Source organism: Anolis carolinensis, unplaced genomic scaffold, assembly GCF_035594765.1.
Source record: "Anolis carolinensis isolate JA03-04 unplaced genomic scaffold, rAnoCar3.1.pri scaffold_10, whole genome shotgun sequence".
Lineage (NCBI taxonomy): Eukaryota > Metazoa > Chordata > Lepidosauria > Squamata > Dactyloidae > Anolis > Anolis carolinensis.
Window position 1 is genome coordinate 22,723,478 of NW_026943821.1, and position 27,951 is coordinate 22,751,428.

A 27,951-nucleotide genomic window follows, 5' to 3' on the forward strand; every position below is an offset into this window, starting at 1 on the left:
AATTTTAAAAGACAATCTAATGTGAGAACATTAAACTTTCCTAACATTGACAGCATTCCATTGAAGGGTAAAAAAAAGTTGTAAACAAGGGAGACCCACTTTCTTTGCTGTATTTATTGGAAAAGCTAAGCCACACTAGTTAGGAAATGTTGCCTACAAGAGACAAAGCCCAGTTTTTCAAAAATAAGTCTCCAGGTTTTAGACATACATATGAAGGTTAAATTATCAGAGATAAACATAGAAAATGATGCTTGTGGAAAGGCATGCAGTACTTTGGCGCACAGTCAAAATGCCGTATGCAGGTTCCATTAATACACTTGGATATTAGCCAAGAACCCACTTAGAACATCAATGTCTCCTTATTTTCTCCCTGATACAAATTACATTCGGAAGCCAGAACTCTGCAAACAACCCCATATGAAGCTGCCTAAAAGATTCGTATCAGTAGCAAAAAGGAGCAACTAAACAGTTCAGAAAGTGCCTGCCCCAAACACATCTGAAGAGTTAAGACAGGCAACGCTGAGGCAGTATTTTCATGGCCTCTTTTGGGGATACTTCTAAGGCCCAAACCATGATTGCCCGGCATTTGGTGCTTTGATTCTCAAGAAAAAGAAAAAGGAAGAAAGCTACGGCGTTTGTAGCCTTAAGTATCCACATCCTTCCGAAGCTACCCTGCTATCCTGGTCGTCACATGAGATTTTTGCAGTTAGGAAATGAAATGTGTCTGCGGCGTTATCTGATCGATTTTGTGGTCAGACGGGTTTGCGGCCGCTTCGTAGTTGCAGATGGTCACTTCGTGCCGATGGGGCTGCGCAGAAACAAGAGGATTATTCTGTAAGATTTAATGTCTTGAAACACCAGAACAATCACCTAATACTCCCTCCCCCGCAGTATTTAGCCATATCACCCCCTTTTCCCACTTCTATGGACTTTGCAACAAAACTGAAGAGTATGAGCAGCATATTCAGTGGCCCTTTTCAGCTTCATGGATCTAGGACATCAGTTTTAAAAGCAGCATCACCCAAAGTAATGCCTGATGATTCAGTTCGTGCACTTACTTCTGTCCATTCTCCTCTCAGGCCGATATAAAATATTTTTGTTCTCTCAGCACCAAAGTTCTTGGAGAAATGGATGGAGAGATGATAAACGTTTGAGAAGCGAGCGATTCTGGAAGAGGGAGAAAAACAGCATTCTATATGTAAAATTCATTATAGAGACATATATTACATTCCAGTTCCCAGACACTAAAGCAGGCATGGGCAAACTTGGGCCCTCCAGGTGTTTGGAGGTGGGTAACAAATATGTTATTATTACTATTATTTCACTCTAGCTGCCATGGTTTTATATTTGCACTTTAGAGAGGACATTAAGAACTCTCAGCCAACACATGCCAGTCCCTCAACAAACTAAAAATCCTAGCATTTCACAGGAGGCAAATTTGGCAGTTAAAAGTGGAATAAAGCCCTATAATTATGAGTATGACTTGGCCCCAGGAAAATCCTGTTTTGTTGCATCTAAAATCATTGTGAACAAGAAGCATCTTCAAGAACTGACCAATCCTGAAATACTTTGCCTTCCGGAACTGTAGAACTCATTTAATAATTTAGAGCTATTCTGCCCACAAATAAGAATACTGCTTTTATGGGAGGGTCCTACGACTCACTGATCCGAATCTATACTTTTGAAATGCTCTGCTGTATATTTCTTTTTAAATCTACTTGAATCACACCAGATTCCTTTGGACTTTTCACTGTCTCCAAAACTGCTATAGTTTGAGACTACAATAAAGTCATAATGTACATATATTGGGGGTTGCAGTCAATCAACTTCAAAATAAGATAATTCTCCACATCAGTGAAGGTTAAGCAAACAGGGACATACTTGGTGGCATATTCTAGTTCTCCTGTGACATCACGATTCAGACTAAACATCTGATCCGGTTCTCTGGCAGCATCATCAAAAGACATGTGAGGAATGTTCTTAAACCTGGGGAGAAAGAGAAGACAGGCCAAGGACTGAAACAGTAATGTAGAAACTGCAAAGAGGACAATATCGCATTAGCCTTCTGCCAACTAATTCATCTGCCTATTGAAGTCCTCAATGAGGACTACAAGCTTGTGCAGAATGTGGTTGAGTTCCAGTATGTTTTTGACTGTAACTATTTCAAATTAACTAAAAGACAGCCCACCGACTACTCCATATTGGCCCAATGACCACTACTAGGCAAACATGAAGAATAATCATTCAGATATTTATTTATTTATAGCATTTTTACCCCGCCTTTCTCACCCGAGGGGATTCAAGGCGGCTTACAGATATTCATCGTAATTACAAACCAAGTATAACACATGGTAAATAATAGCCAATGGCCTCTCCTTCAGGCCCACTTACAGCCTCATTTCTGAGGGATGTGTGTCACTATCCTCTCCCATCACAATGATTCCTTTTAATTTCACATTGCCGGTAAACCTGCAACAGAAGAGACAGCACTGAGTTTTCGGGTGGCTGGGTTACTCTGAACATGTATTTCTGGATCAGGAGACTCTGGAAATCAACATGGCTTTTTCTGTGGGCTGACATACTTAGGAAACGCTATACAGGCCATCCCCATTTTTTTAAGTGCAACTCCAGCCAAATATCTATATATATTAGCTTTTGTTGTTTTTGTTGGCTTCCAATGGGAATAAACGGTGGCTAAACTCGGATAGAATGAAAAGTCACAGAAATCCCCATGAGGAGCACCTTAAAGAACTGGGTATGCTTAACCTGAAGAAGAGAAGGTTGAGAGGAGACATAATAGCCACGTATAGATATGTGAAAGGGTGTCATAAGGAAGAGAGAGCAGTATTGTTTTCTGCTGCCCTTGAAACCAGGATTCGGATCAATGGATTCAAATTACAGGAAAGGAAATTCCACCTAAATATGAGGAAGAACTTCCTGACTCTAAGAGCTGTTCAACAGTGGAACTCTCTGCCTCAGGGTGTGGTGGAAGCTCCTTCCTTGGAAATTTTAGACAGAGGCTGGATGGCCATCTGTCAGGATACTTTGATTGTGCTTTCCTGCATGACAGGGTTGGACGAGATGGCCTATGTGGTCTCTTCCAATGCTATTATTCTATGATTCTATGAAATCACCTGCCACCACTTGAGTTCCAACCAGGTCCTCCCCTATACGCCTCAGTATTTACAAATCAGAAAAGAGTGGAATCCTAAATGCCAACCAATCACAAATGTGTGCAGGATGGGACACTTACGGGATATTAAATAAAAGTTCTTCGTCATCATCGTCGCTTTCTACGAACTGGAAAAGAAAACAATAAAATAAAACTGGATTCAATACAGCAAGTTTTTACATTCCATCCAGTGAATGAAAATACACCCTGCATATCAGATATTTGCCTTACGATTAATAAAAGTAGCAAAATAAAGTTATAAAGTACAGTAGTCTCACTTATCCAACCTTCTATTATCCAACGCAGTCTGCCTTTTAGTTGTCAAAATATTTTTGTAGTCAATGTTTTCAATACATTGCGATGTTTTAATGTTAAATTCGTAAATACAGTAATCACTACATAAGGTTACTGTGTATTGAACTGCTTTTTCTGTCGATTTGTTGTAAAACATGATATTTTGGTGCTTGATTTGTAAAATCATAACGTAATTTAACGTTTAATATGCTTAGGAGCCCTCGGTGGCAAAACGTGTTAAACTGCTGAGCTGCTGAACTTGTGGACCAAAAGGTCGCAGGTTTGCATCCAGGGAGCGGAGTAAGCGCCCACTGTTAGCCCCAGCTTCTGACAACCTAGCAGTTTGAAAACATGCAAACGTGAGTAGATAAATAGGTATCACTCCGGCGGGAAGGTAACGGCACTCCATGCAGTCATGCCAGCCACATAACCTTGGAGGTGTCTACGGACAATGCCGGCTCTTTGGCTTAGAAATGGAGATGAGCACCTTGGGTTGTGCTGCCAAGTTTAGTGTTTCTGGGATGTGTAGTTTTGTTGTTTTATCCTAGGCAAAATTTCATTAACCTTTTATATATATAGACTAGCTGTGCCCGGCCACGTGTTGCTGTGGCAAAGTGGTGGTGGTATTGGTTAAAAATTGTTGTGTAATTTTTATTTGATGTTATTTGTATTTTTTTAATTAATTTTATTGTAAGTTATCCTTTTATTTATTATATTCTTGTATTATTTTTAGTTATTTTCTGTTATTATAGTATTTTATTGTATTAATTTTTTAATGTTTTTAATTATTTTTTAGTGTTTTTTATTATTTTTTATTGGGTTGCTAGGAGACCAAGTTGGAGGAGCTTAGCCTTCTAACTGGCAGCAATTGGATAAAAGCAATTATTCCTCTCTCTCTAATTAGGACTTTATTTTTCTTTTCTTTTTGTTGTATCAACCTGGAGGCGTAGATGATGGGTTGTGTTGTCAAATTTCGAGGTTGGGGGGTCTGTAGTTTTGTTGTTTAGTCGGTCGCCGGGATTCCATCACTCTTTTATATATATAGATGTAATATTACTAATATTTATTTATTTATTTATTTATTTGCGACATTTATATACCGCCCTTCTCACCCCGAAGGGGACTCAGGGCGGTTTACAAGTATATATAAATACAATATATTATATTATACAACTATATCACAATATTATTAGTAATATTGCATGTAATATAAATATACAATTATAATAGTGAATTATAATAATTATTACATTGTATTACATCATAATATTATTATTAATATTACATGTATATACAATGTATTATAATATTAGTATAGTATAATATTATTATATATATAGTATATATATATATATATATATATTATAGTATAATATTATTTTATATATATATATATATATATATATATATATATATATATATATAATATTATATAATATTACCATATGATGATATAGTACAATATAGTAATTTAATGCATATATTGTGCTATTCTAATAATATATTGTATGTTCATTTGATTTGTAAGCCGCTCTGAGTCCCCTTCGGGGTGAGAAGAGCGGGATATAAATGTAGTAAATAAATAAATAAAGCGCACAGGTGAAGGCAAGAGTCGCAGATGGAAGACAGTCCAAACAGGAAAGGTGTTTTGATGGGATTGGACCAAATGGGAGCCTCAAAGAAGGGAAAGTGGCATAAGAACAGCATTTGACAGTGTAGGCCAGGCCTGGGCTAACTTGGGCCCTCCAGGTGTTTTGGACTTCAACTCCCACCATTCCTAACCGCCTCAGGCCCTTTCCGCTTAAGCGGCTGAGGGGGAAAAGGAAAGGGCCTGAGGCGGTTAGGAATGGTGGGAGTTGAAGTCCAAAACAGCTGAAGAGAGGGCCTAAGTTGGCCCAGGCCTCCAATATATCCTGCAGGCCCAAGGGAAGGCCTCCCTGTTCAGGGGCCTCCGATACGAACCTTCTGGCGGTCCCCGCGGTCCTCCCAGGCGCGGAAGACGAGGGCCCCGCTGCCTTCCCGCCGCTCGTTGAGGCATTCAAGGCGGTGGCGGTCGATGCGCAAGTAAAGGCCCCAGGCCTGTCCGCGCCGCTCGGCGGGCTCCTCGTGGTCGTCGTCGCCATGGCAACAGCTGCCCCCGCCGTGGCTGTGCCCGTGAGACATCGCTTCGGAGGAGAGAGAGAGAGCCTTCCCTGGAAGGCCCGGATGTCAACAAGAGCGGGGCGCATGCGCTCTCGCCCTCCTCCGCACCAATACCAGTCACGTGGCGGGGCACGCCTCCTTGCCTTTCCTGCAGGTGTTTTGCTGTGCTGCAATGCTCCAGGTGATTTTATATAATATATCGTTAATAATATAATAATAATATAATATAACTGTAATAATATAATATATTGTTATATGCGTATAATATTGATACTAGTATTATAATACAATGCAATATAATACTAATAATAATATTGTGCTATGGTAAAAATATAATATATTGTATATACATATAATATTGATACTAGTATTATAATACAATGCAATATAATACTACTAATAATATTGTGCTATGGTAATAACATAATATATTGTATATACGTATAATATTGATACTAGTATTATAATGTAATGCAATATAATACTAATAATAATATTGTGCTATGGTAAAAATATAATATATTGTATATACATATAATATTGATACTAGTATTATAATGTAATGCAATATAATACTACTAATAATATTGTGCTATGGTAATAATATAATATATTGTATATACGTATAATATTGATACTAGTATTATAATACAATGCAATATAATACTAATAATAAAATTGTGCTATGGTAAAAATATAATATATTGTATATACATATAATATTGATACTAGTATTATAATGTAATGCAATATAATACTAATAATAATATTGTGCTATGATAAAAATATAATATATTGTATATATGTATAATATTGATACTAGTATTATAATGTAATGCAATATAATACTAATAATAATATTGTGCTATGGTAATAATATAATATCTTGTATATACGTATAATATTGATACTAGTATTATAATGTAATGCAATATAATACTACTAATAATATTGTGCTATGGTAATAACATAATATATTGTATATACGTATAATATTGATACTAGTATTATAATGTAATGCAATATAATACTAATACTAATATTGTGCTATGGTAATAATATAATATCTTGTATATACGTATAATATTGATACTAGTATTATAATATAATGCAATATAATACTAATAATAATATTGTGCTATGGTAATAATATAATATCTTGTATATACATATAATATTGATACTAGTATTATAATACAATGCAATATAATGCGAATAATAATATTGTGCTATGGTAAAAATATAATATATTGTATATACATATTATATTGACACTAGTATTATAATGTAATGCAATATAATACTACTAATAATATTGTGCTATGGTAATAATATAATATATTGTTATATGCGTATAATATTGATACTAGTATTATAATGTAATGCAATATAATACTAATAATATTGTGCTATGGTAATAATATAATATATTGTATATACGTATAATATTGATACAGTAGAGTCTCACTTATCCAACATAAGCGGGCCGGCAGAATGTTGGATAAGTGAATATGTTGGATAATAAGGAGAGATTAAGGAAAGGCCTATTAAACATCAAATTAGGTTATGATTTTACAAATTAAGCACCAAAACATCATATTATACAACAAATTGGACAGAAATAGTTGTTCAATATGTAGTAATGCTGTGTAGTAATTACTGTATTTACAAATTTAGCACCAAAATATCATAATGTATTGAAAACATTGACTACAAAAATGCGTTGGATAATCCAGAACGTTGGATAAGCGAGTGTTGGATAAGTGAGACTCTACTGTACTAGTATTATAATGTAATGCAATATAATACTACTAATAATATTGTGCTATGGTAATAATATAATATATTGTATATACATATAATATTGACACTAGTATTATAATGTAATGCAATATAATACTAATAATAATACAATATATCGATTAACAACATAGTACTATAATAGTATTGTGCTATGGTAATAATATATCTTGTATATACATATTATATTGACACTAGTATTATAATGTAATGCAATATAATACTAATAATAATACAATATATCGATTAACAACAACATAGTACTATATATTATAATATTGTGCTATGGTAATAATATAATATATTGTATATACATATAATATTGACACTAGTATTATAATGTAATGCAATATAATACTAATAATAACACAATATATCGATTAACAACATAGTACTATAATAGTATTGTGCTATGGTAATAATATAATATCTTGTATATACATATAATATTGATACTAGTATTATAATGTAATGCAATATAATAGTAATAATACAATATAATATATTGATTAACAACAGCATAATACGATATAATATTGTGCTATAGTAGTAATATAATATAATGTATATACATATAATATTGATATTAATATTATAATGTAGTGCAATATAATACTAATAATAGTACAATATAATAATATTTGTTATATATTACATATAATATTAATAATATTACAGTATAGTGGTATAGAACAATATACTAATATATAATGCTAACAACATAGTACTATATAATAATATTGTGCTATGGTAATAATATATTGTATATACATATAATATTGATACTAAGATTATAATGTAGTGCAATATAATATTAATAATACAATATAATATACTGAGTATATATTATATTGAGAGGGACGTGGGTTTAGAAAAAGAATTATTAAATGTAATATTACTAATAATACAGTATAGTACAATATAGTAATATATAATGCTTATATTGCGCTATGCTAATGATATAATATATTGCATGTACATATAACTTGTAAGCTACTCTGAATCCCCTTTGGGGTGAGAGAGGGCGGGGTATAAATGTAGTAAATAAATAAATTTTAATAGTTTGGAGAGCTGCTTTGAGTCTCCGTATGGAGAGAAAAAGCAAGATATAAATATAAATAAATATAGTAATAATAATTATTAATGATAGTGAGGAAATGCTTTGTTTTACATTTTAATACAATAGATTTTGTTATTAATTAATATGCATTTGTCATTTATGAAAGAGGTTAGTTTAGTGTCAGAGTAAAAAAAACCCAAAATTTGGTATAAGGACTTACACAGCCCTGAGAGAAGCATCCCTTAATGGGGAACAAATGGACCAGAGAGATCAAATTCCAGTGTTTGGCTTTTATTGAGACACAAATTTCTTCCTTTCATATAACTTATCTAATTAAAATATTCATCTCCATACAGTTACCACCCCAAAAAAAAAAGGAAAATAGAAAACTGTTATTTACAAATTAGGGGACCCAAGGGCAGAGGCGACTCGGCATCACCATCACCTTGCGATGTACACAAAAATGGGAAGGGGCCCTTCCATTTGGTTCCTTTGTGAGTAGTGTATGTAGCACTGAAAATTGCACCGTTTTAAAATGAGCGAGACTTTAAAATGCTCATTGAGGGATCGGAAGCCGGATCAGTTTTCCTCTGCCCACATTATGTTTAAAAAGGTTCCCAACACGCCTTGGGATTGCTTGGGCCACGTGCCGCTTTTTTTTACCAGTGAAAGCCATGTCTCCCAGTACCATGAAATTACAAGTCATTGGGCGCTGCAGCTTCAATTGGAAAGACTATTATTATTATTCCACAATGCCTACAAATGGAGGGGGAATTGTCAAGTAAAGCATCCTGGAGTATTCTCAGCCTTTTTGAATGCAGTACCAATAATGCCTTGGGTAGCCTTCCCAATCCTCTCACATTGACCCCCAACCAATATAGAAGCAGTGATAGGGATAGCAACCTGGGTTTTTAGGGCAAAAACCCACCCAACTGCCTTGTTTTCAGAAGCAAATGAGCTATTTCATACGCCAGCCCATATTGTCACTATATTGTGAAATGAGAGTGGGATACATTGCATTTGCACTGTCTTTCCCCAAGCCAGGAACCTCCAAATATGTGGGGTGACAGTCATCTTCATCCAGTACCATCAGGAACCAAGGTTGCTAGGGATAAACATAGCCCAACACATCTATATTGTCTCCAGTTGGGGAAAGCTGGCATGAAACAACCATCACCAAGAGGCTGAGTTTGGGTTGCAAGGATTTGATGGCTCCGTGGCTGAGAAAAGACGGGATGAAGGGATCGGATAGTGTTCCCCTTTTGTATGTGGGTAGAAAAGCATTTCTAGAGTCCATTGCCAGACACTCAAGATTTATCGGGAATTTTCTGGAGACTTCCCATACTCTTTCTTCAGTGGTTCAGTGCTCTCCCATCCCCGCTTCCCCGTCCGTCTGAACACTTACGCCCGTTTATATAAGGAGACAATACACTAAGTACAACGGTTGGCAGAAGGTTACTTATATAATTAACTAAATCATCAATACAGCAAAAAATTAAATACAGAAAAACAAAGAGGAGCATGATTTCCTTTTTTTTTGTTTGTTTGTTTGTAACCCAACATCACAACACACTTTGAACTGCTACACGATGTCATTAAAGCTCGCGGGGAATCAGCTCCAAACAGTGTGACAGGGAAGGAGAATCCCATCTTTCAAACACCATCCTTGTTTTAAAAAAAAACTGTTTACATGTTTCTGTGTGTAGATATAGATTTAAAAAGAGAGTTGGAACGTCAAGGGAACGCCGTTTGGACAGATGACATTCTTGTTTTTCATGCCCGGCATGGCACAGACTTTGCGGTTTCCCCTCCAGCCCCACGTCTTGAGGGATTCCCAGTTTATTAAAAAGGGAGTAGGTTCTGTTCAGTGAAGGCTACTATCACCCATCATGCGCTGGTGGAGCAACAACGAAAGGCTAGAGATTGGAAGAGTGGTAATAGGAAGTCTGTTTCGGAGGCTCAGGATGTCCCTTCTGTGTGGTCAGGAGGAAAAATAGGCCGGACTCCTTCAAAACCTCCCCGATGTCAAAGGTTCATCCAAGCATCCCGACACCCATTTCCTCCTCCTCTTCACAATGGATCATCACAAAAATGGTATTTGTAGTATCCTTTCTCCTCTCCACCCTTGTAGTGCTTAAACAGCAGTACACAAAGAAATCCAGGGACATAAAAGTCTGCTCTGACAGCTCAGACAGTTGCAACGGCACCGTGCTTCTTGTTGAAAAGTTCTGCCAAACCCCATTCAGTTCCCCAAGATGCTGCTCTCAGACAAACAAAAGCCTCCGCCTCCATTTTTCTTCTAAGAGCAGGTAGTGCTCAGGACTCAGAGAAAGACAGACACAGAAATAGGCTTTGCACCATCCTTTTCCTATCAAGCAGCTCGACGTCAACACTCACAACGGGTTGTAAAACAACTCCGTCTCACTGACGTTCTTTGCAGGGCCCTGGTGAGTTAAAGTGCCACTTGTTTTGTTTGTGTTTTCAAAAGCCAGGAAAGACTTCCACCGAGATTGAAAGTGGGCTGGAAACCAGGAGGAAAAAAAACAATACGGCAGGCCTCTTGTTCACAAAGGACGAGGGGAAGCGAACCCGAATCCTCAAAATGATAAACTATGACTATTCCTAAAAAATAATAGAGGCAGGTTTCAATTGAAAACAAATTTTGGTCTGTGCAAAGTGAAACGTATCCCTCTCCTCCTGAGTGCCTCTCCTTTCACATTTCTGTGCTGTTTTATTTTTCCTATGAGTTGTAGAAAAGGAGAATTGAGCAGAGGTTGTCTAGTTGTTACTGTTGTTTTCATCTAACCGACAGAAGGAAGAACAAAACAGCATCTTCAGAAGATTCTGGTGTCATCCCACAGAAGCGCCAAGTTGATGTATGTTTGGTGTGAGGAATTTAGGAATGGAAGAAAGAGCTGAAAGTTGGGATTTAAGCATAGCAGAAGAGGAGGAAGCGCTGCTCCAGAGATGACTGGACAGAAGGATGGGAATCCTCAGCCGTGCTCTAGAATCTTGAAAAACAGTCACCAAAGTCTCCTTAAAGTACTTGTCTTTGTAACAGTGTTTGCAAAAAAAAAAAAAAAAAGGGGGGGGGGAATCCTCCACACGAAGTGAAATCTGGATAGTATTTTTTAATGTAGAAAGACTGAAGACGAAACACTGCAGATGGGAGAAGGAGGCATTCCTTTTCATTCCATAGTTCAGAGAGGAAGGGCTGAAGAAAGAGTAATGGTCTACGGACCTTCGGATCTCAGCACACGCCAAGACTTCACATTTTAAAAACACTGGGAGTCAGGGAAGGGGCTGGAAGGCTGCTTTGAACAATACTGTGCTGTTGGCCTCAAATAGGGTTTCGGAGATTCTAGGCCGCCTTTTCATCCCGCTTAATTTTCCTGTTAGCACTGGTTGCTGTCGAAGAGGGAAGAGCTCCCTTTGCGCTCCCAGGAAGGGTGCCCTTATCTCCGAGAAAATCTGTTCTTGAAGGCTTTAATAGTCTTCGCCATCATTGGTGCGATTTCTGAAAGAGGAAACAGAAACATTGAACCATTTGCAGAGAAACAGGCTTGATAATGTGTTATCGAAGGCTTTCATGGCCAGAATCACTGGGTTGCTGTGAGTTTTCTGGGCTGTATGGCCATGTTTCGGAAGCATTCTCGCCTGACGTTTCGCCCACTTTGAAGCTGCAAGGCTATTCAATGCTAATCAAGCTGGCCAGCTGAAATATTCACTTGTCTCAGGCAGACAAGAGTTATTTCTCCCACCCTGAACATTCCACAAATATATAAACCCCAATTGCCTAGTTTCCAACAGACCTCACAACTTCTGAGGACGCCTGCCACAGATGTGGGTGAAACGTCAGGAGAGAATGCTTCTGGAACATGGCCATACAGCCAAGAAAACTCACAGCAACCCATTCTTGATAATAATCAGACACTTTGATTTGCACCATTATTCAGATTCAGGACTCTGCATAACCAGGGTGTATTGAGCCTTAACAACCTATGCAAGGAAAAATCAGTGCCACCTTTCAGGGATCCCTGCTATTGCTCTTCCTTTCTTCACTGCAGAATCACTCAGCTTCTGAAGTTCCAGTTTGGAAAAATTTATTTTTTGGACTAACACCCACAGTCAGTCGTAATGGTCTCAGAAATTATGGGAACCCTAAGATTTCCAAGTTTTGTACCAAAAAAACATTTTTTTCTCTCTTGTTGATTTTATTTTTAAATGAAATTACTCTTCCTGATCACCCTATATTTTATCCTGAGCCTTACATTGAGCCTGTATAATTTTGCCTCTCTCTATATATTGTTCTATGCTCAAACTCATTGTTCCGATATGCTGTTTTATCCTGTTTTATGCTGTTATTTGGTTTTATTGTTTATATTGGTTTTATTGTATGACTGTTTATTATATGTGACATTGGGCTTGTTCCCCATGTGAGCTGCTCCGAGTCGCCCTGGGGGAGATGGGAGCAGGATATAAAAATAAAAAATTATTATTATTATTATAGAACAGTTTGCATCCACAGCCCCATTAATGAACTGATGTGTGTATGGTATAGATGTGCTTCTCTGTCCCCCTCTTGTTGAGATGCTATATACATTTTTGTTGCCAATTTTAGGCCCAGAAAAGGTAACACCAAGCAGATGATGCCCCCTTCCCCAAATTATCTCCTTCACTTACTCTTTACAGGGGGCTTCCTGGGGTCGTAGCTCACTGAGGAGGTGCTGCCCATGGATGGACCGGAGTGTCCACTGCTAGTGCTGGGTCCGTCGTAAGATTGCTCCTCTTCCGCAGGAACATGGCTGCTTTTCATCGGCATGTACAATACTGGCTTGATCCTAATGGGGAGAGAAAAGAGTCGCCATAACTGTTGACAAATTGCACTTAGGATGCGTACAGGAAATCTTCAATCCTTTCTCCAGTCCTAATCCAACACTAATAATTACATCACACTGCCTGGATACTCCCTCCTGCACCATATCAGCGATATTAAAACAACCACTAAGAATGGTGGATCCATTCCTAGTTTTGACTAGCTTTAAACAAACTCTCCAGGAATATGCTGAACCATATTCCTGCATCAGTTCAGCACTTCAGAGAGCTCCTTTTAAACCTGGAGTTGGTACTACTATCTCATTTGATAATTAGCAGTCACTGCATATTGCGGAGGGGAATCCTAAAATTCGTCCAGGTGACTGGAAAATCCAAACTACTGTATATGCTCGAGTATAAGCCTAGTTTTTCAACCCTTTTTTTAAGATTGAAAAAAGCCCTCCTCGGTTTATATTCGGGTGAGGATCCTGGTTGGCTTATATTTGGGTCAGCTTACACTCAAGAATATATGATACATTTATTATTTTTCTCTATTATTGGTATTATTACATTTATTATTTTACTCTATTATTGTTGCTACTATTACATTTATTGTACTCTATTTTTTATTATTAATACATTATTATTTCACTCTGATATTATTATTATATTTATTATTCTACTCTATTATTACATGTATTATTTTACTCTATTATTAAAAGGATACATAAGCACATTTACATTGAAGATGAGAATAATGATTTGATCAGAGTTGGACAGTCTTATCTTAAATCTGAGCTTTATATAAATATTCAAAAACATTTAACCTACTGATGCCTCAATTAATGTAATTTTATTGGTATCTGTTTTTATTTCTGAAATTTACCACTCTTGGCTTATACTTGAGTCAATGTTTTCCCAGTTTTTTTGTGGTAAAATTAGGCGCCTTGGCTTATATTCGGGTCAGCATATATTCAAGTATATACGGGTATATCTTTTCCCTGCTGCTTGCCTGTGCCCACTCCCCTTCAATAACAAACCTGAGCGAAAATAGTGTGAAAACTCACTTGATCCTTTCTGGAACAGCAGCTGCTCCAGTCCCAAATTTCTCTTGCCTTCGCCTCACATCCCTGGGCGGCTTGGCTGCTGAATTGACAAACGCCATCTTCGCTACTCTGCCTAAAGGAGAAACAAGGGAAAGAAGTCGGTGAGGCCAGTGGGGCAATGTGAGAAACTTGCCAGATATCCTGCTCTCAAAGGCCTCTTGGAATTGCTGAAGGAAGTCAGCAGATGGTCCTACCATCCCTTTCCCCACAGAAAATTGCAGAATGATCCCTGTGATTTCCTCTACAGCCACAGCACTCTGCAAAAAGACACCCAGATATTATTGGTCTAGAGGCAGTATTGTGAGCATTTCTAGTTTCAGAAAAACAATGGGCATACATAAAACCCCAAAATGGCACTCTTAACCCACTGGAACAGCCTACCTCTGCTTCAAATAGCCTGGAAAATGGAATTAAATACAGTAGTCTCACTTATCCAAGACTCGCTTATCCAACGTTTTGGATTAGCCAATGCATTTTTGTAGTCAATGTTTTCAATACATCGTGATATTTTGGTGCTAAATTCATAAATACAATAATTACTTCATAGCATTACTGTGTATTGAACTACTTTTTCGGTCAAATTTGTTGTATAACATGATGTTTTGGTGCTTAATTTGTAAAATCATAACCTAATTTGATGTTTAATAGGCTTTTCCTTAATCTCTCCTTATTATCCAAGATATTCGCTTATCCAACGTTCTGCCAGCCTGTTTACGTTGGATAAGCGAGACTTGTTTGCTTCAGGATAACCCAAATATTTGCAGAGTCCGGGGCTATATCACTCTTAGTTCTTTGCTAAGACACAAGAGCTGTGACTCTGAAAAGGGTGGACATTCAGATTGAAAAACAGAGTACAAGGGTTCTCTAATCTCATTCTTTATCCAGCCAGCCCCCCCGATCTGCCCCTCTACCTCTGGGTTTATTTGCATGGGCTGATCGGATGTTCTGGGTCAGCAGGAGCAGCCGCTGCTCCCGGGCGTCATGCAGGCGCAGGTACATCTCCCTCCAGGACTCAAACTCTTCCGGCTTCTCCTTCTTGAAGTCGCGGACGCAGTGGATGTGCCACAACCGATCCGTGTCCTCAATTAAAACCTGGCAGGCAAGAGCAAAAAGGATTGAGCCCCAAGAGCTTAACAAAAAATAATGCAGTTCTGAAAGCTTACTAAAGTTCTTATTTCCCCCCCCTCTATACTCCAGAGACCCATTTAGAACAATAGCTGATCACTAGCATGCAGTATCCTATCATTCAAAGTCTTGGGAATCTTATCCTATCATGTTCTAAAAGATTCAGATTTCCAGGAAAACAGAAGATATAGGCAACATTTGTATTTATTTTTAGGCAGCTTTCATTAACCTGGTGCCTTAGGAGCAGTGTGGGACTACAACCCCCATCACCCACAGCCTAATGGTCAGGTAAAGGTAAAGATTTCCCCTGACATTAAGTCCAGTCGTGACCGACTCTGGGGGTTGGTGCTCATCTCCATTTCTAAGCCGAAGAGCCAGTGTTGTCCATAGACATCTCCAAAGTCATGTGGCCGGCATGACTGCATGGAGCGCCGTTACCTTCCCGCCGGAGCAGTACCTATTGATCTACTCACATTTGCATGTTTTCGAACTGCTAGGTTGGCAGGAGCTGGAGCTATCAGCGGACACTCATTCCGTTCCCGGGATTTGAACCTGGGACCTTTCGGTCCGAAAGTTCAGCAGCTCAGCTTTTTAACACACTGTGCCACCAGGGGCCCAATGTCTGACAATGGTCAGAAATGTTGATAATTATGGTCCAAAAGTATCTGGAGGGTCATGGGTTCTGTCTCTTAGTGATCATGAGGCTATGTTTTGTAATCTAATATTTAGAGTTTGCATCTTGTGACTTTCTGCTGTGAGTTTAGCCTGAAAATTAAAAACTGGCTGTTTGAAGCCATCTCCTAATATCAAAACACGTGAGATTTGAACTTAGGGCCTTGGCAAAGCTGCATGAAACAGAAGTGGTAGGGAGGCATATTGACATATATGGCAGAACACCCAAGCCTATCTATGGCGCTAGTTTTCCTTCACACTGAGGCTTCAATCACAAAGGATTGTTGACATCCTCAAAATTACATTCAGAAATGCCCTTTGCCTCCCTCTTTCCCCTTCTTAGGACACTCACGTGATTGCACTCCTCAATGCGGTACAACTGCTCTGGGGTGCAACGCTCCAAGACAGGTTCCAGGACAGAGTAAGGGACACCCCCCACTTCATAGATTGCTACGAGAGAAAGAAAAGGTTAGGGGAGAAAAGAGGAGCCAGGGTTTAAAATCATATCGGATTTTTGAACCTATTGTTCAAAATATTGTCTTCATGCCTACAAGTTCCAATCTCAAAAGAGAGGGTAACATATACACTTATTTTACAGGCTACTGTTGGGGAAAGTTGGTACAATAGGGTCTCACTTATCCAAGACTCACTTATCCAAGGTTCTAGATTATCCAATGTAGTCAATGTTTTCAATATATCGTGATATTTTGTTGCTAAATTCGTAAATACAGTAATTAAAACATAATATTACTGCGTATTGAACTACTTTTTCTGTCAAATTTGTTGTATAACATGATGGGGGCCGGGCTGTGGGGCAGGCTGGTGAGCAGCCTGCTGCAATAAATCACTCTGACCAAGAGGTCATGAGTTCAAGGCCAGCCCGTGGCGGGGTGAGCACCCGTCAATTAAAAAAAAAAATAGCCCCTGCTCATTGCTAACCTAGCAACCTGAAAGATAGTTGCATCTATCAAGTAGGAAATAAGGTACCACTTATAAAGTGGGGAGGCAAATTTAACTAATTTACAACGTTGGAATGAGGAAGTGCCGTCAGAGTGGATGATGAAGCAGCTGCTCCCCCTGTGGGCAGAATCGAACATCCCTTCAGGAGAAGGTTAAATTGCCTCTGCGTCTGTCTCTGTTCTATGTGTATATGGGCATTGAATGTTTGCCCTATATGTATATAATGTGATCCGCCCTGAGTCCCCTTCGGGGTGAGAAGGGCAGAATATAAATACTGTAAATAAATACATAAATAAATGTTTTGGTGCTTAATTTGTAAAATCATAACCTAATTTGATTTTTAATAGGCTTTTCCTTAATCCCTCCTTATTATCTAAGATATTTGCTTATCCAAGGTTCTGCCGGCCCATTTAGCTTGGGTAAGTGAGATTCTACTGTATTTCTTTCTAAGAATGTGAGAACTAACAGAAGTGGACAACCACAAAGCACCCCAGAGATAGCTCAATGTGGTCAAACAGGACTCACAGTCGATATTATTGCTCAGGACCCGGATGCACTGCTCGTGCAGAGTCATCATCTTTGGAAGGTAGGCGGTCTTGGAGCCTGAGTAGACCTGCATCTTCGAATTCAGCCTGCGTCCCGTGAAGCCGGCCTCATCTTCCTCGATGGGCGAAGATAGGGCTAGAGAGCCAGGGAAAGAACAGAGAGAGAAGGGCGCCAAGGTGAGGTCTCTATGGCAGAGATTCAGGGAGACAAAAGGGACAGAATTCAACGGTGATGCTTGTTACTCAGAGATGTAGTGGCGGTCATGCCGGCCACATGACCTTGGAGGGGTCTACGGACAACGCCGGCTCTTCGGCTTAGAAATGGAGATGAGTATCAACCCCCAGAGTCGGTCACGACTGGACTTAACATCAGGGGAAACCTTTATCTTTACTAAGAAAGGATTAGAGGGGAAAAACTCAAAGACTAAACTATTAACGATGACTACATACTCCAGGACCCTTCTTCCCAGGGAAGCTAGAACGGCCCTACCCCTTTTATCATTTTTATTCAGACAGGCTTTTAAAAAAGAAGGTTTTTAAGATCAAGTCAGCTGGTTCTGTGGTTTTAGTTCTGAATATGTTTTTAATCAGTTTTAGGGATTTTAAATGTTTGTTTGGGCCGGGCTGTGGCGCAGCTGGCTAGTGACGAGCTGCAATAAATCACTACTGACCAAGAGGTCATGAATTCGAAGCCCGGGTCGGGTTAAGCCCCCGACCATTAAATAGCCCGGCTTGCTGTTTACCTAAGCAGCCCGAAAGACAGTTGCATCTGTCAACTAGGAAATTTAGGCATGCTTTATGCGGGAGGTTAATTTAACTAATTTACAACACCATAAAACTGCCAGCACCAAGCAGAAAGGAATGAGGAAGTACAGCACTCGGTGTCACTAGTGGACGGTGAAGCAACAGCTCCCCCTGTGGCTGGAATCGAGCATACCCTCATGAAGCTGGAAATGTTAAATGCCTCTGTGTGTGTCTATACTGTATGTAGTTTGCCTGAAGGCATTGAATGTTTGCCATATATATGTTCATTGTAATCTGCCCTGAGTCCCCTTTGAGGTGAGAAGAGTGGAATATGTATGTATTTATTTATTTATTTAATACATTTATATCCCACCATTCTCACCACGAAGGGGACTCGGAGCAGCTTACAAATTAACTTTACAATATTATATTATTAGCATAGCACAACACTGGCAATAAATTACTATATTGTACTATATCAATATATTGTAATATTATTATTAATACTACATGTAATATATAATATATAATTAACATTACTCTATTGCATTATTATTATATTGTATTACAATATATAAATACTGTAAATAAAATAAATAAATTTTCAATGGACTGCTGTGATTTTCTCAAGCTGTATGGCCATGTTTCAGAAATATTCTCTCCTGATGTTTCGCCCACAACGATGCCAGGCATCCTCAGAGGTTGTGAGGTCTGTTGGAAACTAGACAAGTGGGGTTGATATATCTGTGGAATGATGTCCAGGGTGGGAGAAAGAATTCTAGTATGTTTGCGGTAAGTGTGAATGTTGCAATTAGCAAGCTTGATTAGTATTAAATAGCCTTGCAGTTTCAAAGCCTGGTAGTAAATAAACAACACTCAGAAGACAGGGGAATTCCAGACAAGAAACAATCAGGGCCGGCTAACACCTCCCGACAAACAATGACCCCAGGCAGAAAGCAGCCAGGTGAACATTGGTGCAAGGGGCTGAATGACAATGAATTCACAGAATTCATTTAGTGCTGGATATCTGTCACACAGGAAAAAATGTTCTGCCAGAGTCTATACAATATCAACAAGAATTAGGGACATTTCCAAGCGAATTTGGCGCAGTTGGCTTCTGACCTACCTTTCCTCTTTGGCTGGGCAAGGGGAATTGATTCAAGCGAAGGAAGAGGGCGATAGTTGGCCTGGATTGGAGGCAAAGGGATGTCGGGAAGCGTTGGCACCACGTCAATGGGAATCTAGAGGAAAGGAAAGAAGAAGTGAGCACATACTACATATTTACTGCACATATTGCAGCTACTTTTATGTGGCCCATGGATGGCCTAAAAGGAAGGGAGAGAAAAGTAGTGCAAGTTCTTTTCAGTTTGTAAAATCTGCTCTGGTCACATGAGCAAAAGAGTCTCTTACTCAAGGAGTTCAAAACGTACCTTTCATGGAGTGGGAAGAAAAAAATGAGAAAGAGAAAGAAACAGAGGCAAAAGGGGACCAAGAGTTGCAAGACTAACAAGGAATCATATCTGCTTCTGGGTTTATTTCTCTCATGAGGCAAAACTTCCCCTCGTTCCCTTCAAAGGCATGGAGAAAACTTCATTAATGCACTAAAAAGTTAAAAGGGGTGAAGCTGTGGGAGCCCCAGAGACTTGAGAACGCTCTTGAAAGAGAGGAGATTTACAAATATTGTATTTTCCCATCCCCCCAGATATAAACAATAGGAATGCAATAGTAAAAACAATACAGCTCAAACCATTTCAAGTACCAGGGTAAGAGGTCCTAAAAGCAGAAAGAGGGATTAGCCCTCTCTGGCCGTTCATACCACAATGTGGGAGTGATGCAGGAGAAAACTCCCTTATGTGGTAGTCAAGCAAAGCCTAAACGTCTCCGGAGTTTCAAAAAGGAAACCCAACATCTTGACACCAGAGGACCAACAACAATTAGTTTCCAGCTCCCCATTTGAGTGTTGTAGTATCCCAATGGCACCAAAGCTTGGAAAGCTTGGGCTTAGAATTCAGTAGCCAATACGGTCACTAATCCTGCTGAGCTGACAGTTTTACTCCTCATATTGTAAATATTTCCAAATTCTGGACAAGTAGCTGTATTTATTTTTCAAATGGAGGCAGCCCCATGGCGTCAGACTCACCTTTTTTGCTTTGGACACCCCCGGTGCCTTCTTTTCACTGCTCTGCTTCTGGGGCTTTTGGCTGGTGTCACTGCTCTTGGCACTTGCCTTGGAACCGTTCTGTTTGCCGTGTCCTCTGTCCTTCTCCTTCTCGACGACAGGAGGTGGAGGCTTGACCACCTTCTTCTTCTTCTTCTGGGGCTGGTCATAGCTCAGGTAGGACTCAAAAGACATAGTGGGTCGCTCATACACGTCCTCCACTTCTCCCTCCCCAGGATTTGGAGGCGAGAAGGCGGCTGTTCGTTTGTGCGAATCGGGGGCTTTGGGTTTGCCCTCCGAGCTTTTTAAGCTGCCAGAAGACTTCTTCTCTTTGCTCTTAGTAGAGGAATCCCCCTCGGGTTTCACCTTCTCCCGGTCTCCGAGCTTCACTTTCTCGGGTTTGGCTCTATCTGAATCTGGGTGCTTTGGCTTCTTCACGTGATCGTCCAGCGCCTCCTCCGAGTCCAGGTGCAGTTTCTCCTTCTTGGCGCTGCCACCTTCTCTTTTCTTCTCTCGCTTGGAGCTATCCAAGGCCTTGGGCCTCTCCTTGCTGCTGCCCATCAAAGCGGACTCTTTGGAGGAACTCTTGTGCATCCGCTCAAGGCCAAAAGCAGGCGCCCTGTCCTCGCCCTTGGCTTCTAGCCGCTGCTTCTCCTTGTGAGAAGACTTGTGTTCCTTGCTCCGACCCGAGCCGGTTTTGTCCTGGGCATCACTGAAATTCCTACTGTGGTTCCCCTCCTGCCTATCCTGAAAGCTGTGGCCCTTAGCGGCCTTCCTATGAAGAGATTTCTGCTCCCTTTCCTCTTCCTCAGTTCTACAGAAGTCCACGTACAGTTCCTGAGGGACGTCGCTTGGCTCAGGGGAGGCCGTTTGTCCGTAATCAGAGCCCTCCTGGTCGGAGAGCACCGGGGACTCTCGGTCCCACGTCCTGTCCTCCGGGATGTCATAGCTTACAGTTTCATGGGCTCTCTCAGGCTCTGAGTATCTCTTGGTCTTCTTTGCCCCATGTTCCAGGTGGTAGGACTGGCTGCAAGAGGGCTGGTAGGCTTCTGTGTAGTCCTGCTCAACTTCTTCCTCCTCTTTGGGGGAAGGATCACGTTGCCGCTTCCTCTGGATGCTTCGGTCATAGCTGCGGTCTGCAGGCTCATGATTGTGCCTTAAAGAAAGAAAGAGTAGTCTAACTTATGTATGATGGAAAGAAAATCTTACTCCTACTGAGGCTGGGCATTTCTAGCCCCTTGAGTTAGACTGGATGGCCCTTGCGATCTTTTCCAACTATACAATTCAAGGAATAAGGCAGAACCAGAATGCAACACTGACTCCTGAGTTTTCACATAGTCTATTCAAGTTGAGCGCCTCTAATCCAGAAATGCAAAACTTTTTGCCACCTATGCTGGCTGTTTCCACTTTCAAGACGGCAGCTGCAGTATTCTTAATCGTTCATTTGCAAAGTCACCTGTACATAATGCATTGTATTTGTTGACCTGAATACAGGTATCAAGTCCCTTATATCCATAATCTTTCAGATCCTCAGTCTCTCTCCAGCCTCTTGTCCCAAGCACAACCCAAATAGTGAATGGAAAAGATGAAAAGCTGGAAAGAGGCACAAGGCTAGAGAGAGATATAAGGATCTATGATATGACGGACATGTGGATTCACACCAAATACCACTTTTTGTAGATATTCCAGAATCTGAAAAACATAATCTGAAATTCAAAATACTTCTGGTACCAAACATTTTAGGTAGTGGATGCTCAACCTGCATTTAAATTTGAAGACAAAAGTCCTAGTCTTTAGGACTGAAGATATAGCCATCTTGTTATCAACATATCTATGCAATATCCCAGCCTTCAGTGACAGGTTTGAGGAACTGTGCATCAATTCACAGACATGTCTACAGTTTTGTGTGGACAAAAGCCACCAACCCAGCACTCAGATTCCACCAAGGGTGAAAAGGGGCTCACCGCTCGGCCTCTGGTGGGACGGGCACCAGCTTCTTCCACCTCGCCACCAAGTTCTTGGCAAAATCACCAACCTGCTCGTGTTTCCGTAAACCGTTCACCGTCTTCCCTACCCCAGTTTCCTGCAGAAACCCAAATCAGATGGCATCAGATCTCCTTTAAGTATGCATGTATCACGTCTTATACTGAAAAGTAGATAACATTATCCCCCACCCAATTAAAAAAAAACCAATTATTTACTTTTTTAAAAAAATCCCTTGCTTATTTATTGGCTTGTAGTCCACCCTTCATCCCTATAAAGGCTCGAGTGATACAGCAGAAAGTTGTCAAAATTACAGTTTCAAAATGCAATTTAATCAAAAACATAAAAACAAAGATATATAGATATTATAATAGATAGTAAATAATAGATAATGGGATAAAGAAAACTACAGTGGAGGACTGAAATAATATCTGTACATGGAAGAGCAGAATCAACACACGAGTAAATGCGAAAGGGAAAGGAGAGGTTTCTTTCCATAGGTGATATCTAATAGGCGTGCTAAAAAAATTCACCTCTTGCGTGCCATAGGGTTTGCTACAAGATTGAAGGATTTGGACCGTTTTTCTGTTGGCAAATGCCATGAAGATATGCAAAACTGGTTTAACTAGAGACCAGGTAAGAAAGGCTGTGTGTACACTATGGGCAAGGAAAGCTCGACAAGCATGGCTCAAAAGGTTATGTGCATAGAAATATGACAGGAATTGTCAAGCCAGTATTGTGCCTTCAATCAAGTGGAACAAACCTGTGTCCCTTCAGATGAGAACTTGGAAAAGTTATTTTTTAAAAACGATGGCTCTCCAAACCTTTGACCTGGTGGCTGGCAGAGTAATTTTTCCAATCTCTGATTTAGATATTTCTAGACTATGACTCCCATCATTCTCAGGTTCTGACAGGAGCTGTCCTTCAGGAGTCGGGAATCCTGCAGTAGTCCAAAAGGGACTACAACTCCTAGAAGTCCTAGCCAGCACAGTCAATGACAAGGATTTGGCTGCTGTCATATTTCTATGCATGTAACCTCTTGACTAGTCCCCTGAAATGGCCAAGTCCAAGAGCACCCACAAACTGCATACCTGACTTTTTCAGGAGACCGCAGTTCTATATCATAACAAGTTGCATACCTCTGTCCAGGTGTGCAGCGTTCCCAACCCACAGGATTGCCATCTTCTCGGTGATCCTCAGAATTACCACAGCAACTAAACAGGAAGATTAGCATGACAAAATTGCTCTTACCAGAAGAATATCAACAGTGATGGGTAACTCGGATAGCCTCTTCAAATTCTTCATCAACTGCAAAAATGAAAGGACACAGAATTGTGATGTTTGCTAAGTGAAGGGTGTTTTCTTTACAATACAAGAGGTGGATTCAAACCCATCAGGCTGCTAGTCACAGAGCACTACAACTCTCATAAGACCTACCGGAGAACAACCAATGATAAGGGAAGGGGGGAACTGTGGTCCAAAATATATGGAAAGCTAAAGATTCCTCACCTGTATATTTGTAGGGCTGTGACACAACTGGCAGCCCAACTCAAGCAGTTGCCTGATCCAGAATCAATAACATTGGCACCTGAAATCACGCTAGTGATCAAGTCTAGTCAGGTCAAAGATAAGGCACGCTGGCTCGAATACGCTGAGCCAAGTAGGTAAAAGTGGATTTTGGGAGGTACAATCCAAAAAGGAGGAATCTTTAAAAATCCAAAGCAAAGGAAAAACTCAGAATATCTTGTAATGATTCTACAAGCCTTGGGATTGCTTTCATTTTGCAAATCCAACCAGTCTTCTCTCTGTGCTCTACACCAGCTACGCCTCCACCCACACGATTGTGAGCGGAATATTTTCTTCAATTGGGATTTTTCTGATCTGCTACTAATTTTTTTCCACTGAATGGTTTCCACTGCTAAAATGCACTGTGCCATAAGATGTCTGAAATAACAACTAGATACACTACCACTTACCCCAGGCAAATTCAAAGTTATCATTAGAGCTTTCCTAGGGTAAATATCCCAAGGAAGCACAATTCTAAACGTGCAAACAGTTCTTCAGATACCCTGCAGCCATCTCCAATGTTCAGTTATCCAGTTGTATTGGTGGCAGAAGTGACGGATGAAGGAATAGCATTGGGCTGAGGGCCACATCTGGCTGATGTGTCACAGGTTACGATTTCCTGGAGCAAACAGCCAGTTCAAACTAAGCACACCAAGCATCCTCTACTTCCTTCTCCCAAATACACACAGATTACAACCCAAGAATGAATTGCCGGACATGCAGTTAACAGGATGGGAGAGCTGGGATTTTTCATGCAGTCACAGTTTCTCCCCAGTAAGCTGCTGCAAGAATTGGCATTCTGGAAAGGCGGCATACATACTTGTTATATCCGACCGGCACTTAGCACTTCCATGTCCATTTACCTGACCACTGAGATCTAAAAGTGTAACACATGGAGATTCAAGAGGGATTTCTCAGCTCACTTCTTGGAAACCCGGCAGATATGAGCACTGGTCTTTCCGGCACCAAATGAAAAAAGCAGCTGTTCTCCCAAGTAAGATCACAGGTGGGTTTTAACTGCTATGCCTCAGCCCTGTGGAATCTTGGGATTTGTAGTTTGGTGAAGGAGGTGGAATCTCCATCACCCACCAACCACAATAATAATAATACAATAGAGTCTCACTTATCCAAGTTAAATGGGCCGGCAGAACCTTGGATAAGCGAATATCTTGGATAATAAGGAAGGATTAAGGAAAAGCCTATTAAACATCAAATTAGGTTATGATTTTACAAATTAAGCACCAAAACATCATGTGATACAACAAATTTGACAGAAAAAGTAGTTCAATACGCAGTAATGTTATGTTGTAATTATTGTATTTACGAATTTAGCACCTATATATATATATATATTGAAAAGATTGACTACAAAAATGCCTTGGATAATCCAGAACCTTGGAAAAGCGAGTCTTGGATAAGTGAGACTCTACTGTATATAGATAGATTGATACTGTAAATAGATGGGGTTGTAGATAGATGGTAAGTACTGTAGCTAGGTGAAGAGATAGACACATAGTTACAGTAAATAGGTAAGTATAACAGACAGACACTATAGAAACTACTTCTATATATAGTTGGCTGATTGATTGATAGATACTGTAGATGGACAGGTGTACAAGGTACAGGTGAGACATCAACTAATTCCATACTTAAGACTCGAGTCCCATCTCCAAGATTACACAAGTAAATGTAAACACAGTACCCCAAAATCCAAAATAAATAAATCCAAAATATAAAAGGTGTATTTACTGTATTTACGAATTTAGCACCAAAATATCATGATATATTGAAAACATTGACTAGAAAAATGCCTTGGATAATTCAGAACCTTGGATAAGCGAGTCTTGGATAAGTGAGATTCTACTGTAATAATAATAATAATAATAATAATAATAATAATAATAATAATAATAACAACAACTGCAAAAGGTCACCCTGCTGGGATCTGCACTCATCATCCGAAAATACATCACACAGTCTTAGACACTTGGGAAGTGTTCGACTTGTGATTTTGTGATACAAAATCCAGCACATCTATCTTGTTTGCTGTGTCATAATAAAATAATAATAATAATAATAATAATAATAATAATAATAATAATTTATTTATATCCAACCACCATCTCCCAGAGGGACTCAGGGCGGCTCACGAAACACTCAAGGTTTGACACAAAATACAACAAGTGCAAAACAAAACAGGCAATAAGCAGTCAATACACCATCATAAATTCACAGTACCTCGCTTTTCAGGGCACTTCTCAAAATATTCACCAAACTACAAACTCCATAAAGCACAGACAGTGATACCAAATTATAACACTGTATTCTTCCAAATTATTGTAACAATGGTATTAGAATTTCAAGAATTCCAGAAGAATATACAGTATCATCTGATTTTGAAGGTGTTGAGGTGGCAGAAGCAACATAGAATCATTCCGTGAAAGCTGCATAAAACCAAATCCCCATTAAAAACAGGAAGCAACCACACTTTCAGCAACTGAGTCTCTTTGTTGACTGATTTGATATCACAAGGAAGTGTGCCAGAGATAAGGTGCTTTCTTCCCGGCACTAATATATGTTCAAGTAATAAACAAAGCATGGCACATCTGTTCACTCTTCCTATCTTTCCTTCAAATCAGTCCAATGAAAAGGACACGACAAAGCATTCAGAAGTTGCAAAATGTTACAGTAATTGACTTGCAAGGAATTGGAGGGAAGCCTTCTAGAAGCTCAGTCTTTCCGTCCATTATTCAAAGAGCCATGAATTGTTGTTGTGTGCCTTTAAGTTCCTTCAAACTTATGGTTTGGTGCTTAATTTGTAAAATCATAACCTAATTTGATGTTTAATAGGCTTTTCCTTAATCCCTCCTTATTATCCAAGATATTCGCTTATCCAAGGTTCTGCCGGCCCATTTAGCTTGGATAAGTGAGACTCTATTGTACCTAATTTTGCCTTGATTTTGCGGAGTGTGTAATATGCTGCTAATTGGGAATCCAAGTAAGTTGAGACTGGATGGCCATCTGTCAGAGGGGGTTAGATGGTTTATTCCTATATGGCAGAAGGGAGTTGGACTGGAGGACCTTTGGGTCTCCCTTCCAACTGGATAGCCATCTGTCGGGAGGGCTTTGACTGTGTCTTCTCCTCCACCAACCTGGTAGCCCATTTTATTTTATTTTATTTTTAACTGATTTATATGTTAACTTAGTTTTTATGATTTACTGTATTGTTTTGGTTAAGGTAACTGTTTTGTATAACTGCTGATTTTACTGTGTTTGTATTGCAATGTGTTTTAACTGATCTATTGGACTGGATGGCCTTTAGGGACCCTTCCAACACTTAGTATTTTATACAAGAGCTATTTGATTGTGGTGGAGTCTCCTCTGGAGGTTTTTAAGCAGAGTCTCGATGGTCATCTGTCGGGAGGGCTTTGATTGTGCTTTGGCAGAAGGGGGTGGGCCTGGATGGCCTCTGGGGCGCCCTCCCTGGGACCCAAAGGGCCTCCCCCGCCTCCCCTCCCCTCCAAGGCCCTCTTCCCCGGCGATCCCGCTCCCTCTCCGGCTTCCCTCCTTCCCTCTCCTCGCTCCAGGCGCCTCCTTACCTTCTTGGGCTCCGCGCCGCCCGAGAGCCGCGACTGCAGCTTCCCCACAACTTCGAGCACCGACTCCGCCATTTTGACTGCTGGCGAGGCCGCTTTCACGACGGAAGTGGGCCCGCGGCTTCAACGCCTCTACCCGACAGCCCTCGCGGCTCCCTCTCCTTCCCAACGGCTCTGCTCCTTCTTCGCCCCGCCCACTTTCCTCTCTCTTCT

General features: G+C 39.9%; 2 protein-coding genes and 1 long non-coding RNA gene across 3 annotated transcripts; 1 reads left to right on the forward strand and 2 right to left on the reverse strand.

Moving 5' to 3' along the window:
* Positions 1 to 94: 94 nt before the first annotated feature.
* pithd1 (PITH domain containing 1) lies at positions 95 to 5,684 on the reverse strand. The gene is made up of 6 exons (XM_062962917.1): positions 5,429 to 5,684; positions 3,254 to 3,300; positions 2,392 to 2,469; positions 1,882 to 1,986; positions 1,059 to 1,167; positions 95 to 808 (listed from the first exon to the last, which is right to left on the reverse strand). Exons 1-6 carry the CDS (start codon positions 5,627 to 5,629, stop codon positions 707 to 709), a joined length of 642 nt encoding a protein of 213 aa, XP_062818987.1. The 5' UTR covers positions 5,630 to 5,684; the 3' UTR covers positions 95 to 706.
* Positions 5,685 to 5,712: 28 nt separating this feature from the next.
* On the forward strand, positions 5,713 to 12,976 carry LOC134293876 (uncharacterized). Its single transcript, XR_010000855.1, has 2 exons — positions 5,713 to 5,789; positions 11,281 to 12,976. It is a non-coding gene; the product is annotated as an uncharacterized LOC134293876 (long non-coding RNA).
* eloa (elongin A) lies at positions 8,744 to 27,898 on the reverse strand. The gene is made up of 11 exons (XM_003227560.4): positions 27,742 to 27,898; positions 23,828 to 23,884; positions 22,558 to 22,676; positions 20,576 to 21,749; positions 19,562 to 19,676; positions 17,672 to 17,827; positions 16,539 to 16,636; positions 15,301 to 15,481; positions 14,351 to 14,462; positions 13,152 to 13,309; positions 8,744 to 11,985 (listed from the first exon to the last, which is right to left on the reverse strand). Exons 1-11 carry the CDS (start codon positions 27,811 to 27,813, stop codon positions 11,924 to 11,926), a joined length of 2,304 nt encoding a protein of 767 aa, XP_003227608.2. The 5' UTR covers positions 27,814 to 27,898; the 3' UTR covers positions 8,744 to 11,923.
* Positions 27,899 to 27,951: the final 53 nt, after the last annotated feature.